At 59.4% G+C, this 16259-nt stretch overlaps 1 protein-coding gene across 10 annotated transcripts in view; it reads left to right on the forward strand.

Annotated features, from left to right (window-relative positions):
• Positions 1–16259, forward strand: part of NOL4L (nucleolar protein 4 like) — a 127455-nt gene that overhangs the window by 90125 nt on the left and 21071 nt on the right. For 8 of the 10 annotated variants that reach the window (XR_006200492.1, XM_042931274.1, XM_042931281.1 and 5 more), the window contains one exon: positions 8490–8631. Coding sequence is in view for 9 of the 10 variants with exons in the window: in XM_042931274.1 (XP_042787208.1) it covers positions 8490–8631 (142 nt within the window). In the remaining variant the exon portion in view is untranslated. Of the gene's footprint in view, positions 1–168; positions 347–8134; positions 8225–8489; positions 8632–16259 lie in introns of those variants that run through there. The other 2 variants (XM_042931283.1, XM_042931282.1) reach the window with 2 other exon arrangements.

The raw sequence follows: 16259 nt of genomic DNA on the forward strand, positions 1-16259 counted from the left end.
CTCCCCCTGCGTGCGCCCTCCCCGCGCTCCCCTCCCCCCGGCCCCCGCCCCGTGCCCGGTCCCGCCCCCCCTCCCCCGCCTCTCCGTGCCCGGTGCCCCCCTCCCTCTTCCTCCCTCCCGGCCGCGGCGCCGCCGCCGCTGCCGCCGCCGCTCGCCTGGGCCCTCCCCCTGGCCACCCCCGCCCCCGGGCCGGGCAGTGACGCGCCGCGGCGGTGCCAGCCCCTCTCCCCGGGCGGCCGCGGCGGCAGCAGCAGCAGCAGCAGCTGGAGCTGTGGGGCTGTCACTGCCGCCCGCCCCGCTCACTCGCCGAGCCCGACCGCCGGTCTCCGCCTCGCCTCCCGCCCAGGTACGGAGTCCGACCCGGATCCCCGCGATCGGGCCGTTTCCGGGCCCCCGGCCGCCGCCCCCCTTCTCCCGCCGGTGCCGCCGGCCGTTGAGCTGCGGTTAAGGGGGTGGGGGAGCTGGGGGGTTCTGGGGAGGGGGACGCGGGGGAGCTTCCTGAGCCGGGGCTGAGGAGGGGGGCGCAGGGAAGCGGCTGCGCCCTGGGCGGAGTGGGCTGGGGCGGGGGGCGGGTGAGTGTGACCGAGTGGGGGGGGGGGGACGGGCAGGGGAGGTGCACTCTAGGGGCTTTGGGGTCCCGGAGAGATGTGCCTGGCGGCGAGTGCCGGGGGGCCGCCGGGCGCACCCCACTCCCGGGCCGTGCGCGCCGCCGGTCCTGGGGGGCGGTGATTGTGTGCGCTGCGCCGCGCCGCGGTATTGTGCGGCGGCCACACCGTTTGCAGCGGGCTCGGCACCGCGTCCCGGGGAGGAAGGCGTTCGCAGGCGGCGGGGTGGGGGCCGGGCTCGGGTTGCCGCCACCGCGGCCGCCGAGAGAAGGGAAGTGGACTGTTTGGGGATATGAGGACGGGAAGCGTTGAGTGGCAGGGAGGGGCTCCCCGCCACGGCGCGGGGAGTTGAGATGAGGTTTGCAGAGTTGAGCCCACTTCGGCAGGCCCCTGTCCCTCCCCCGAGAGGACCGGGTGCCCTGCTCAGGTGTACCGTCAGAGCGGAAGCCGGGGGGCGGCGGCGGCTCCTGGCGAAGGGGCATTCCTAAATGAAGGGACACACGGGGCGGGGGCAGCCGGCCGGAGTGAGGGCGCGCGTCCGCGTTAAGTTGAATTTACGCCTCCGCCGGCCACTCTCCGCTCTCCACCTAGCCCTCCTGGACCGGACACTTCTCGTGGGGCAGGGTGGGGGTGTGCCATCCACAGTTTTTATTCCAGCGGCTCGAGTTCAGAAAAGACTCCCCCTCCCTGCTCCCACCTGGAGCAGCGTTTTGCCCGAGTCCGGTCGCCCCTACTGGGCCGCGCTTCCTGGGGGAAGTTCTCATTAAGCCTGGCTAATTAGCATTATTCCTGGAGAAAGGTTAAGGTTAGACCGTCCTTTTCCTTACCGGGAGGCCCACCCCCTTCCTCCCCATTCCCTTCTCCCTTCTCCCTTCTCCCTTCTCCCTTCCCCCTTCCCCCTCCCCAAGAGCACAAAAGCACAAAAAGAAAGTGTGAAGAGGCGCAGATCAATGGAGAAGCCACAAACCCATTAATTCAAATGGAACCTTTTTCCCCCCTCTAAAACATTGATTTTTCTTTCTGTCTGCTCTGAGGGGAGATTAATAACCTCCTGATTTCACCTGAAATGGTGTTTGGACTCTGTGATTTCCTCCTCTTTCTGAGAAGGATTGTGGCTTGAAATAGATTCTCCCTTGAGATAAAGCCCTACTTATCCCAGAATCAGCTGGAAACCCCAGCCTGGGGCCCCCAGCCTACCAGGTGGGGGTGTGGGGAGAGGTGTTCAGGGGCTCTCACAGCTCCTCTGGGGAGAACCATCTGTGTGATGGGACTAGGGGTGCTGTCTGGCCCCCTGCTTCTGGGCTGGAGGTTGGTTTGGGGAAAGACCCCTATATGGCCCAGGCCTCGGGGGTAGTTTAGTCCTTACATAGTAAATTACCCCTTCATTGGAAAACCATTAGGGCCCAAATGTGTCTTTAAATAATATCAAGCTCCTGTCTAATCCCATCTCAAGCCGGGCTTGTTTTATAGAGTAGGTTTTAAGACAGCACCTCCTCCCACACCAACTTTACCTCAGCTGTGTGGCATGACCCCATTCAGCACCTTTCGGGAGCAGAACACCCCAGAACTTTCCTCCCAGCTGAGGAGGTGGATTTGGGGAAACTTCTGTGGCCTCAGCCACCCTGGGGCCATGTGGAGCTGGGCTGCCCTGAGTTTCTCAAGAACTTTTTTGTCTTGTCTGGGTCCTTTTCTTGGAAGGAAACTCCTGCAGGGGATTAGCTCAGAGTGGTTCCTCTCCAGCTCTCCTTTTGGCTGGAAGAACCCCGTCTGCTGCAACTCCTCTCTCCAGCCACCCTCTTAAAGAGACCCCTGTTAATGCCAGGGCCTGGGGTGTCAGTGAGGCCCTCATGGTGAGGAGTGCTGGGAAAACAGCCAGTTGCCTTTGCCTAGGAAACAAAAGCCCATTTTACACTCGACACACTAGTAGGAAGGTGTTGAAAATGCTCACTCCCAGCATTCAGGCCTTCGTGACAGCAAGGACAACAGAGCATCTCCCTATGTGTGTATGTATGTTTCTGACGGACCCTATGCGTGTGTGCGAGAACACCTGAAAGGTGTTAGGGGATTGGCTGCCTCAGCCCTCCCCACTCCACGTTTCCCAGAAGGGCTTGTGCTCACAGGACTAGTCAGCAGAGAAGGTATGTTAGCAGGAAGGAGTGGAATTGTGCAGGGAGTGTCCCCAGGAGGCTGGCCTCCTCCCCTGGTGGCCAGGTGGGCTCAGTGTGGAGCATGAAGCGGCAGCCTTGGGACCCCACAGCTCCCAGGAGCTGCGGCTCAGACCACCCTAAGATTTCATTTGTGCAATCCCTTCACTACTTTCAATCCTGGGGGGTTTTCATCTTCCATTAATAAGCCATCTGATGAACCGAAGGGGTTAAGTTGGGGTCAAATGCGGTTCAGTACCTTCTTGGCATGCTCAGAAGGCTGTGTGTGTAATGCTCGCTGACATGGAGACAAGGGGAAGAGTTGCCTCTTACTGAAGAATTCCAGGGCCCAGAAGGAACGTGCAGGTGTTCCAGAAGGAGGTGCTCACTTTCTACATCTTGGTGCCCGCCTCCTTGGGGTAGAGCTAGTGCTGGGGCAACTGTCCCAGCCTGGCGATCTTTCTGGCAGGAGCTTCAGCCTCTCATCAAACAGACTGTGGGGGCTAGACAGAGGGGTCTGTCTCCTGCCTGGCCCAGAAACACCTCTGGCACATCCCTGCCTCCCCTCCCCCACTCCCCTTCTCTGAAATGTACACCCAAGGCTCCTGGTCAGGGCTTATGGCTTACAATTGCACTAAATTCTCAGCAAATCCTCCTCTTTTTTTTTTTTTTTTTTTTTTTTTCCCTCAAAGCAAGTGGTAGAGATAGAGTTACAGCTGAGAGGAAAGGCCTGGAAAATGTTGTGTGAGGCACGCCCCAGGATCCCTGTCCTGGAGGATGCAAATGGCTCAACTTCAGAGGCACCAGGAACCTAGTTCCCAAGAAATTGACCCCAGTTGTAAAATAATCAGGTTACTGATAGCACCTGCTCCTAGTTACCCGCCATGGATACAGGCGCGTTTCCACCATTTCCCCTCTGCTCTCCCGTTTTCTCCTCCTCCTAGGCTGGGCAGTGGTTGGTGCTAGTTTGCCTGCAGAGGAGGAAGGGCCTCAGAACCTGGGTGGAGAGAAACTGAACCTGCCCATGAATTTTGGACTGCAGATAAGCAGGGAGGGTTTGGTCCGGTTCCTCTCCTTCTGCCCAGAGTCAGGGCTCCAGGATTGGGGTGTGTTCTAGGGCCTGGCTGGGTGCTGCTCACCTGCTCCCCACATATTCTTAAGGTCCCCCCCTTCAGAAAGGCAGTGGTGCTATCACTTTGACGCCCACAATGGCTCAGGCCCTTTGGTGCTGAATGATGGACTTTTATCAACAGGTGGCAAGGCTGTAGGCTTCAAGGTGTCTGAGGTAAGAGGAGCTGGGGGAAGGGGGCAGCTGGCTGGTCACTCTCATGGGGTCTGGGGAGAAGTGGCCCAGAAAGACTGGATTGTATACACTCTTTTATTCTCTAATGAAAATTTCACTGAAGTTTGTTTACAGAGAGAAATTAGTAGATCAGATTCCCTTGAGAGTCCAGAAGGGAAAAGCAAGAGGGGCCTAACTCGTGACCTCTGGGTGAGCAGGGGGAGAACACCCTAAGTCAATCCACAGGCCCAAGAGCCTGCGGCTCACAAGGCCGCGCTGGCCACCTCCTGCTGATCCCTCAGGAAAGGAGTGCATCGCCCGCCCCGCACAGTCATGGACGGTCTCAGAGCCGCGTGCACCGGCGACTGCCTGTGTAATTAGCCTGCTCCTGGAGCCTCAGCTCCATCGAGGGGGCGAGGTCGCGGCCTGCCCTCTGCGGCTGGGGGCTGCGCTGTAGCAGCCAGGTTGCAAAGGGGTCTGGGAAGGCTTCTCTCCCACAAAAGTAGCTGTGGCAGCTCCGTCAGAACATACTCGTTTTCTGTGTTTCAACCGGGTTGACGATGCTTGGTTTCTCCTAAAAAGCAGCTACAGCAGCGGTGTTGGAACCTTGCACGGAGCCACCGCCTTCAGAGCCAGGGGTCGTGCAGCAGACCCCATGGGCTGTGAGAACACTCTCCAGGGGAGAGCTTGGCGGTCCATCAGCGGCTTGGGAGGGGTCCGTAGCCCCTTTCTCCTGGCACTTAAGCGGGGCAGAATTTTTGGCTGGTGTCTCTCCGTAGATAACAAGGTCCTGAAGGAAAGGAGCCTTCGTTGTCTGTGCCCCCGGCACAACACAAGCACATAGTAGATGTTCAGAAAATGTGTGCCACTCATTGAAGAGAGGGAGCGCGTGTGGGAGTATGTGTAAATATAGCTCCATCTCCCATGAGTCTCCTGTGGGTCTCATCCTGAGACACTTTGTCGTTAAGGAGTCTGGCTCTTTCAGTTGAAGGGAGGAAGCGCGGTGTGGCGGCTCTGTGATGTGGGCTCTGGGCACAGACTGCCTGGGTTCAGAGCCCAGCTCTGCAGCTAGCTGTGGTGCCCTTGGGCAGCTGGGGTCGATCTCCGAGGGGCAGGTCCCACATCCTGAGACAGGCCTGACGTGGGCGCCTGCTTTTTTAATGGAGCCATGGGAGGGAAATGTGAAACCCTTGCCCCCAAAGACCCCGCTGGCACAGTGGGCACTGGGTTTTCGCTGTCGGTCAACTTCAGTGTAAAGTTTTGCTCACCTCTTCCCACTTCGACTTGGCAGGGCAGGGAAGGGTGGAGGGGGTCATTCTGGTGGACAGTTAAGCGATCTGAGTCAGAGAAACCCTAGGCCCTGCGTGGGGTGGTTGGCATGTGCCACGGGGAGACGTTGCGGGGCCGTGTGCTGCCGCCAGCCTGCCAGCCACCATCCGGGTTTCATATGGTCTCCATTCGAGAACCGTGTGTGGCGGGACCGAGGCCGCCATTGTCGAACTGATGCCGCATCCTCCTCAAACGCCAGGATCCCGCCAGGCAGTTCAGCCAGTGCCCCGCGTCTCGCAGGCCTTGCAGGGGGGGGGGGGGGGGGGTCCGGGAGACACGCAGCCTCGTCCCCACCCTCGGAAGGACTTAGGTTCTCTGGGGAAAGTCAGGGCAAAGCCCAGAGTATGTTGACATGCCGCAGCTGAGGGGCGTGTGCCTGACTGCAGGGGGCTGCTGGTGCGGACAGATTGTGTAAGAGTGATGGAGACAGCCGGAGCTGGTGGGTGAGACAGGTACGCGTTCGGACTTTGCGCTGTGCGGTGCCACAGGCCGGTGGGTGTTCCGGGTGAGGGGGACAGCCTGGGCGCAGCCTCGTAGGTGGGAAGGATGGCGCGTCTGGGCCCCTAGGATTGCGCACGTCCGGCTCTGCCGCTTGTAAGCTCACGACCTTGGGCGGTCGCCCTAACCCCTTGGAGCGGCCGTTTCTCATCTGTAGAATGGGGCTGGCGACTACACCTGCCTCATGAGGCCCACAGGTGGGCCTGTGGGGAGGATGACCTGAGACGATCAAAGGGGAGCACTTGACGCCTAATGAACTTTGGTGTCTGTTCACGTTTTCAAGTTGGTGGAGGGGGGGTAGAGTGTCCCGCTCCTGGGTGAGGCGTGTGCTTAGTGGACCCGCTGCGGACAGCCCCGCCCAGGCTTATGCGCACCTTGGGAGGGGACACTCCTGTGTGGCGCCGCCGCCCCTGGCCTACCCCTCTCCTCCGGCCACAGTGGCCTCCTGGCTGCTCCTTGGACCCACCAACATGTGCCAGTGCCTGGAAGGCTCCCTGTGCAGACCCCTGCATGGTAACCTTCCTCACTTCCTGTGGGCTTCCTCTCAGATGTTTCCTAACCGGCGAGGCCCTCCCCGGCCACCTGACAAACACGGCCCCACGGGCCCCTCTCCCGCTTGCTCTGCTTCGTTCTGCTCCGGAGCCCATCACCACAGCTGTTATGTGTTTTTTCTGCTGATTATCCATCTCCTCCCCTGCGGGACAGGGAGTGCCAGGAGCACTAGGACTCTGTCTTGTCCACTGCTGAACTTCCCAACGCCTAGAAAGTGCTTGGCTCATAGTAGGTGTTCAATAAATGCTTGTTGAATGAATGCATGAAGCGTTTTGAGTAGATAGCGCTTCCGGATGTTAATAGATTCAGCCTTGTAAATCATGGGTGTTTCAACGACACCCAAGAGCCAGGAAAGGCCTTCCTACCTCAGGTCAGACCTGAGCACAGTGTGCTCTGGGCAGACGGGAAGGAGCAGGCGGCCCAAGCAAGGATGTGTCTGCCCCTGGCTCCCAGAGCCTCGATGGGCTCTGTGCCTCCAAGGGTCCACTCTCTGGCCAGCCACCCCTCTCACTCTTAGGTTCCGTCCTGAGGGGCCGCACGGGAGAGTTTTGTTGTCCCTTTGTGCCTTTTGTGCAGAGAGAGCCTTTTGACTGTGTGTGTCCCTCTGGGTGTGAGAACATAGTCTGAGTGAATGTGAGTGAGTGGGCTTTCACCCAAGGAAGACTGGGTGGATGTGCTTGTGCGTAAGGAGCAGGGCGGCCAGTGGGAGGGAGGCAGGGTGAGTGGAAGCGGGTGGGAGGGGAGTAAGTCCCAAGAGGACACCTGGTCTCTGTCCCCTGAGGCTCTGGGTGTGCCTCGTGGGGACCCCGGAGCTGGGCAGAGCTGGTGTGGTGGATTCGGCCGCAGAGGGCACACACTGGCTGCACAGAAGCTGTAAATTCCAGGAAACTCCCTGCCAGCCTGCCATAGTGGGGGAGGGGTGGATAATCCACGCCGGTTCCCTAGCACTTGGAGAACAGATGTGTCTGCCTCAGGGACAGCCTCCGAAGAAAGTTCGAACCAAAGTGTGTTTGCTCATTATAAAAGAGTCGTTTGTGAGGGGGCCCTGGAGAGGCTTTTTTGGGGGGTGGGGGGCTCTGCCAGAGGTCCTTACTGGGGGCCCACAGATGCCATTGTATCCTGCTAGAGAGGAGAGGGGAGGGGGCAAAGCCAGTTGGGGGCGGGGGGGGGGGAGCTGCTGGGCCATCTTTCTTGCATTTTACAGGCAGCTCCCAAACACAGTTGCTTGCTGCTCCTGAAAGAGGCTGGGCCAGAAGGAGGTGGGGTCCCTTCCCACTGGAGGGCTGGATTGAAGGGGCCCCGCCCTGGGGGTTCCCAGATGACTGGCCAGGGGCTCACTGAAGCCAGCAAGGGGAGAGGAGGCAGGCGTGGTCCTCTCTAACAGGCCCTCCGGCTGTTTGGAAGGCCCTGGCGGCCCCCCAGGCCCTGGAGCCAAACCCCCTTTGCGGTCTGATCCGAACCCTCCTTGCCTGCCCCACCCCCTTCCTTCTCTGCACTTCTGGGGCTGGCCTTTTCAGCCCTGGAAGCTGCCCAAGAGCATATCTTTGAAGCACAGCAAAGGTTAGGAAGGAGGAAGACAGAAATGTCCTCTGGGTTGGGGGAGTGGGAGAAAGGAATTCCATGCATGCTCCATGGGAGCTGGAGTCGGAGGCAGTCCTAGTGGGGGCGGTCTGCTTGGCCTCAGCAGTGTCCGCATGTCTCGCTACCCGCTTTTGGCCACCCGTCCCTGTGCACAGCGAGCCCTCTTCCCGGGGCTGCGGGCGGGGAGTGGTGGCCCTTGTTTACAGCGCTTGCTTCAACCTTGGCTCACAAGGGTAAGAGCCAGGCCCTGCTATCCGCCCCTCCAGGATGCAAGACCTCATAATTGTCTTCAATTACAGACAGCGCCGGCCCTCAGCCCTGGCTTCCGACAGGAACCAGAGCCCGAACCGCTTGCACGGGGGGCAAGGTTTGGGGGTTCCCTGTGGCCTTTGGAGGCTTCCAAATGCCCACAGGCCCTAGGGTTCACCCAAAATGCTGCCTTGGGGCTGCACAGAGCCTGTCCCTGTTGAAACATCCACCTTCTTTGTCCCTGATCAGGATGAAACTTCTGTGAGCAGTGAAGATTTTGATATGAACGACTCCACATGGATGTCAGCTGACCCACACCTGGCCTCCAGCCTGAGTCCCAGCCAGGACGAGAGGATGCGGAGCCCTCAGAACCTCCACAGCCAAGAGGACGGTGAGTGTCTCTTGGTGGCCAGTGAGGAAGGCGCTGTGTCTGCCTGCAGGGGCCTAGAAATCTGGGCTGGGGCCTGGCGAGGGGTCCTACTGGAGGGCCTCAGCATCTCCACCAGCACTCCAGCCCCCGGCTGCAGGGAGAGCAAGTCCTCCCAAAGGTAAACAGAGAGAGCTCTCAGGGGCTGGCAGCCTGACAGGCTGTCCTGCCTGTCTGTTTGCCCTGACGCTCACAGGCTGGTGGGATATGGATGTCGAAATTACCGTGATTCAGGTCTGGGAAGGCTAATAGTTGCCTGACCCGGAAGAGTTCAGCTGCCCAGCAGTGAAAGCAAGAGTTAGGCTTCTGCAACTCAGCATGAGTCTATAGGACAGGGTCCCTGCCTGTCACCTTGTGAGCCAGCAGGCAATAAGCTTGTCCACTGTGTGTCCCCAGGCCCTTGTGATAAGAAGTGGCCCAGCTCAGGAGCCGTCTGGCCTCTTCCCTGGCCCCCACTGCCCTCCAGGGCCAGCCAGGCAGCTTCCTGTGGCCTCCCTCGGAACGGAGGCCTTCTTCTTGGCATGGGAGTCTTGGGGTCAGAAGTCAGATCCCAGGGGTCCACTCTGGAGCACCTGTGTGAAACCCCCAAGGGGCTGGGGCTCTGAGACAACAGTGCCTGTGTCAGTCACGTGCAGTTGTGGGACCCGGGTGGCACCTGTGGTCAGTGTCTCTGGTGGGGCTCTGGGTTCTGGGGAGGTGATTGGGGGGCGGGGGCTGAGCCCAGGGCTGAGCCTCAGAGATCTGGGGTGTAGAACCAGCAATTAGGAAGGGTCAAAGGTCGGGCCTGGAATGCGGGAGGGAAGTGCAGGGTTAAAAAGGGGTGTAATGTTAACTCTGTGAAACGGGTTAGCCTTAAAGAGTAAATAAGGGGTAGGAGCCTTGCAGTTTGGGTCAAAGTTCGTCTCCATGGCAGAACCCGCGCGCGCCTGCCTCCCAACTGCCCTCACAGGCCTGAATCCGGCTTTGTCTGGGAGGAGACCCAGCCTGGAGGCAGCTGGGGAAGCTGGGCTAGGGGCTGGGGAGCCCAGAGGGTGGTTCTGCCGGGCCTGGAGTATAAGGCTGCTGGGAAAGAAAAGACTTTTGTGCCCTGACACCTCGTGAGGTCGGCACGACCCCCTCGTGCTGTGAGCCTCCCCACCAGAGCCTCCCAGACCAGTAACCACCTCCCAGTATTCCCACAGGGTGGGGGCAGCCACATGCTGCTGGGGGTTCTGGGGCTCGGAAGTGCCCAGCAGCTGACCTCCCTTCTCATCTGAGCCGATCAAAGGCCACGCCCAAAGGCCACACCAAGGGCTGTGCCAGCAGAGCTCAGCCAAGGGCATAGGGTTATACCTTCCCAAGAAGGATCCAGAACATTTTTTTTAAAAACTCAGAGTAGTAGGACTGAATGGGGGCCATATTCCCGCAACTCACTCTTGAAAAAGTCTTATGTTATTGTTGCTCAAAACCGTCCTTTAGCAGTCTGATTTTTGTTGGAGACATCTCCCAGGGAGACTTGGCACTTTGTGGGGAGTTTCCAGGCTCAGGTAGCAGAAGGGAGTATTTCTGTGGGGGTCGCAGGGATTCTTCAGCATCATTTGCCCCGCTGCCCGGGGCTTGGCCGGTCACGAAGATGAAGCAGAGACTGGGGTCGGCACATCCTGCAGGTGGTCCCACAAGAGCTTCCCAGGGGGAGCCGGCCTGGGTGTAGTCCTGCAGTCCCCCTGCCCCTCCCGCCGCCCCAGGCCTTCCTGGTTGTGGGCACTGGGCTGAAGCAGGCTGGCCTGCTGACAGTGCCAGGGTGTTTATCAGGGCAGGCAGCCCGAGCTGGAGACAGGGAGGACGGTGTTGACTGTGATACCATCAATTTAATTATTTAATCAGAGGCTGTGTCTGGAGGCTGTGGGCTGATGTGCTGGCCAGAGGCCGACCTAGACCCAGTGCGGGGGGTCGCAGGCCTTGAGAAGGCCCAGTTGTCTGGCCTGGTCTCTGCTGCCCCTGCTGGTCCTGGATCTATTGGTGACTGCTGTGTTTCTCCAGAGCAGTGGGTTCCCGTAGGGTTTTGGCTGGGTACAGACCTGGCCTAGAGCCCTCCTCCAGCCCCCCAGCCCCCACGGTGGCACGCAGCCAGCTCCCCTCTCTGAAGGTGCTTACAGTGCAGACACAAGCCGAGATCCTGCTCCCATCAGTGAATCAACGGGAGACCGTCAGACTACGGGGTGTTCTCATATCCCCTGTTGTTAACGAAGGACCGGGGTGGGGACAGGCCAAGCAGAGGCTCTGGTCTACCCTGGACTCCGAACCTAGCCACAACCCTCCGTGGTGGCTTGCTGTGTGGTCTCCGGCCCTCGGTCCTCCGTGGAGCTGGCAAATTGGAAAGATGAGGTCTAAAGCCCCCATTGTGAGTCCTGCAAGGCACAGACCATGTCAATCTTGCTCTCTACTCTGTCCCCAGTGACTCCAGCTGTATGCTTGGCACGTTATAGGGGCCTGCTGAATATTTGTTGCCTGAATGAATAAAGAAACAGACATTCATCAAGACCTACCTCTGAGCACACCATCCGGAGGGGATATAGGCACACCCTTGTTGGGGACCAGTTGGGTTCTTTGTTCCTGAGGATATCCCCAATCTGAGCACCTGGGTCTTTTCCCTTAGCCAGAAAGTGTGGGGCTTCCAAGGCTGTCCCAGGGAGTGCACCACTCGTGCTGGCCAGTGATGCGGCCCAGAACCATTTCGGGAAGCCAGGTAGCTTGCACACATTCACACCTGTAGGTGTACGTGTTGGGCCCTCCTCTTTCCCCTCCTCCTCCTCCTCCCCCCTGCCCCCGCCTGCCTTCACCACCCCCTCTTCTCTCCTTCCCTTTTCAAATTTTAACAAATGCAGATGAAGACTGGGTCTTGGCGGGCCAGGTCCCCATGCCGAGACCAGAAATGAATTAGCACACCAGCTTTCACCCCTGGGAGCTTGCCTCTGAGATGTGCAGGGAGTGGGAATGCACTCGCCCTGAAACATGCATGGTTGTGCTTTTTCCCTCAAGCCCGCCCCTGCCTGCAAGGATGTACTTCACGGATCTCTTTTCTGGGTGCTGTTCCTGGCTCCCTGAAATCACAGCAGCAGACACTGGGCTGGGGTGGGGGAGGGACACACCACGCACAAAGTGCTTCCCTGCTGGGGGCTGTCGCTGCCATGGGTGAGCATACACTCTTGTCTCACCTCATGAGACGTAGGAGATGATGAAGAGAATTTGGGTGATCTGACCCTTCTCACGGTAGTGCCGAAGGAGGCTGCCCTCCTGTTTCTGCCTTGGCAGGTATTGGCCATGTGTGAAGTTCCCCAGAAGATGGGGGAGGGGGGAGCCTGGGAACCAGAGGAGCCTCCCCTCACGTATTCGAAGCACTGGCTTCTTGGGGCCAGAGTGATCCAGGCTGTTCCCGCTGTGGCCTCTTGCCCACGCGTGGCCGAGTCTTTTCCAGACCTGCAGCTAGGCCCTATCTGAGGCTTTGGCCTATGAGTCCAAATGGAACTCTGTGTACATCACAGGTGACTGGAAAGACACTTGGTTCAGGAGGTGCCTTCTGGGGTAGAGAGAAGACGCCTGGGAGAAGCTAGCTGTTGAGACTTTGTCCAGAGACACTGTAGTCTGGAGTTGACTTGGGACCAGTTTGTCAGTCTGTAGTCATGTCCCGTCGGTGGGATTATCTGCCTAATGTCCATCTCTCCCCCAGAGAGCATAAGCACCCTGAAAGCTAGGACCCCAGAACCCAGCACAGAGCCTGGCACAGAGCAGGTGGGGGTAATGGTCTGTCAAATGGATGCTCGAATGAAATGGTGAACAAGAGCACACACATGGGCAAGGCAAGCCCGCAGGTCCCCCAGGCTTCAGATGCCGGCCAGGCCAGGGTCCCAGGGGGCCATGGGCGGGCCAGGCAGTCTGGGCTGCAGAGGGCGGGGCCAGGCCAGGGCCTGCTCCTTGATTTCTCCTTGATGTGCTTCACTGGCCTCTTGCTCTGCCCCTTCCTGAACGGAAAATGTGAGGCCTGGCCTCCAGAAGGGATGCGAGGGGGTGGGGAGCGGACATTACTCACCTCTCCGGCAGACAGGAAGCCAGCGCCAGGGGAGAGCAGAGGGTCCCGCTTCCCTCTTCCTGCATGGTCGTCTTCCTGCAGGATTGTGGGGGTGGGGATTGCCGGCCAGGGGCTGTGTGGTGTCCTGGGGCATTTCAGGGCCCCTTGTATGTGCCTCTCAGACGAGACCGCTCCTATAGGCCCACAGGACACCACACTGGACCTCTCTTCTTCCCTCCCTCCGGTGACCCGGTGCCGGCACTCCCTTCCTGCAGATGGGGAGGGTTTGGAGCCTCCCCTCCGGTGCCCATGACCAAAGGCACTGGGTGGGGGGGGGGGGGGTCTTCAGTTCTTTCAGGACTCTTATCAGTTTGGTCATGGGAAGATTGAGCCCCTGTTCCTGCCTTTCAGAAGTCAGGCAGAGAGGGACAGGCACAAGAATGTGGGATCCCTGCCAGGCTGTAAGCCTCCTGAGGGCAGGTGTGCCTCTGTAGAAACCTATCTTAGGTTTCCCCTGGTTTCACAAATATTACATTTATTGTAGAAATTTTAGGGGGAAAAATGGAGCAAAAGAAAAGAAAAAAATACCAATATTTGGGGCATATTTTTCTCAGTCTTTTCTTTGCATATAATAAAATCTTGTTAAAAAAAAAAAAAAAGGCAGGGGGATTATGTAGTGTTGCAGCCACCTTTTTTTCTTCTTAATGTTATTTGCCTCTCCTGTCAGTGATGTGGCATTTTTTGAAGACTGTCCAGTCATTCTAGTGACTGGAATCCCCATTCCCAAGCCTGCTGGGTGCTCAGAGCTATGACCATGCCTTTCCTACAGGGAAGGACATGTCCTCTCCTGAGGGGGAAGTAACTTGCCCAGACCACAAGTCTCTCTGACTCTGGAGCCAGCGTTTGGGCCACTTGTGGGGAAGGACATTCGAGTTCCTCTTTTTCATTGTTTCAGACAGCGCCACGGGGGGCATCCTCAGGGTCAGGGCCCTGCACCGGGATGAGTGTCCTCTTCTGGACGTTACCCCCAGCTCTGACCATGGAGTAGCAGCTCAACCAATGGCTGTTGAGCAGCTAGTGGCAGAGATGGGGGACCAGAGGAGGCCCGTGGGAGCAAGCAGGCTGTGTTTGGTGCGATGTTGAAGGCAGGCACAGGGGGCCTGAGGCGTGCCTGGGAGGCTCAGGTAGCAAGCACGTCTGTGCTCCTCCCAGGGAGAAGGCTGGGCAGGGGAAAAGGTGCTGAATGCCAGGGCTGGGGGTTTCCTGGGTCACATGTCTCCAGAAGCTCCCCAGGACTCCAGCCTCCAAACAGGAGAGACGGGGCAGGGAGGCTGCAGCCAGGAGGATGGAGAGAGCTGGGGCCATGTCTGTGGGCCAGGTCTCAGTTGGACGTGGCCCCCTTCAGGCAGGCCCTGGCACTGTGCCATGGGTCTCCTGAGCTGGTTCTGGCCAGTCCCGTCCCTGCCCGGTGGTCCTCGGCAAGTCATTGGCTCTGATTCCTGGCTTCTGCTGACGTAGGACAGGCTAATGTGACCATTAGCCCTGAGGTCCTTGGGAGCTCTTTGAGAGAAGACCGAGGCTTCCTGCCTGCTGACAAGTAGGGCCCTCCACCGCCCAGAAACGCAGCCCAGGCGGCAGGGGCTGTCCCCTGGGGAGCAGTGGGGCTGTCCCTCCTTTCCTCACCAGCCGGGGCCTCTCTCAGTGTGCCTCCCCCACCTCCCTGCAGCGCAGTGTGCAGGGGAAGGGGGCGGCCGTAGCCCTGCTGCCCTGCCCCAGGCTCCGTCCTGCCTCCACTCGCAACTCCTCTCTCCTTGCTGTGGGGCCTGGGGCAGTGATCTGCCCTCACTGGACAGAGAGATGAGAGCTGGGTGAGGCAGTGACAGAGCTTAGCGCAAGCCTGGGACGGGAGAGGCTCAACAAATGGGTGTGGGGCCATTTCCTCATAAGTGGCCAGCCTGGTGCAGGGGGCTGTGCTGGAGGGCCGGGCGCCCGGGCTCACTGCCAACTGGCACGCGCGGGCTGAGGGGCTGTTGGCAGGTCAGGGCCTCCCTTGAAAGGCTGAGGGGTTCTCCTCACTGGTCCCAATTTCTAGACTCTTCACCAGCCTCACTTGGTCCCGTCCAGTCTATCTGTTCAGGTCCCTCTGGGTCCCGTCTGCCACATGATCCCCGTGTGGTCCTGACCACAGCTCCCTTACAGCGTCACACCAGTGTTCCTTGCTCCTGCTCTACCACACACACACACACACACACCCACACACACACACACCCACACACCCACACCCACACCCATTCATCCATCCATCCATCCATCCATCCATCCATCCACCCACCCACCCACCCACCCACCCAGAGCCTTGCTGCTTTGGAAAGAGCTGGGATGGGAGGTCAGGTACTCACAGCTTGTCCTGGCATCTTGTGAACTCCTGTCACACACCCTGCTCATATGTGCCAGGGACCCTGAGTCCTTCAAGACCCTACCTCTGGATCCGCCTGACCCTGTCTCCAAGCTTCCACACAGGCAGGTAGCTAGGCAGGCAGCTGTGAGATTGTTCTGCTGTCCAAGGAGAAGGCTCCTGGGCACTGAGGACGCCACGGGAGGGTTCCCGGCAAGGGGTGGATGCTGCTCGTGCAAGGGAGAGGACAGGGGCCACCCTGCTAGTGGGGAAGGGCTCCGTAGGAGTTGGGAGCAGGCCATTCGGGCTCAGACAGTCCCCAACACCACCCCCGTGCTCCGGATACTTAGTGTGCTCTGTGGATGGTGCCCGCCCTCTGGCAGGCCCACTGCTGGGGTTGGAGCTTTATGGTTTGCTTACACCTGACTCCCTGGGGACCCCAACGCTCATGGTTGCGTGTCCGCCCTGGTCACTGTCACATTGGGGGTGGATTGTGGCCCCTTCACCGTGGCCAACTGGGGATGGCTTCTGAGGGACTTGTCCTGCAGTGAGCTTTGAAACTGAGCTTTCTCTCTTTCACACCTGTTGTCATCTTGGCCCTGGCCACCCCTGACCCTACTTGTCTAAGCTAAGGCTAGAAACCGGGTCTGGGCCCCATTCTCTGGCTACAGGTCACACTCCCTCCTTCCAGAGCACGAGCTGTTTGTTCCTAGTCAAGGCTCCAAACATCCACACGGAATGATCCCTCTGCCCTGCCCTCCCCCAAGGAACAGAGAACTGGGGCCCAAGTCTTTCTGGGGATTGGCCATGGGCCACCCTGGCAGTCCTGGGTCACAGGAAAGTGTCCATCATCAGCTGGGCTGCTGGCCGCACAGACAATGCTAGGCTGTCCTGGCCTCCAGCCACTGAGGGGTGAGAGAGGCTGGGAGACAGCACCGAGGGATCCCTTTATCCCAGGAGCAGGCGGGGCCTGCACAGCCCTGGCCTTGTGTGGGCTGCCAGGGTCTTAGGCCCCCAGATGCCTGTGAGGACATTAGAGCAGGACAGGCTCCCTGGCCTGGGGTGGTGAGGTTGACCTGCTAAGGGAGAGGGCGACCCCCCCCCCCCACACCCCGGGAGATTAGCCTGCATCTGCCGGCCTGTCGGGGAGAT

Source organism: Panthera leo, chromosome A3 (assembly GCF_018350215.1).
Source record: "Panthera leo isolate Ple1 chromosome A3, P.leo_Ple1_pat1.1, whole genome shotgun sequence".
Classification (NCBI taxonomy): Eukaryota; Metazoa; Chordata; class Mammalia; order Carnivora; family Felidae; genus Panthera; species Panthera leo.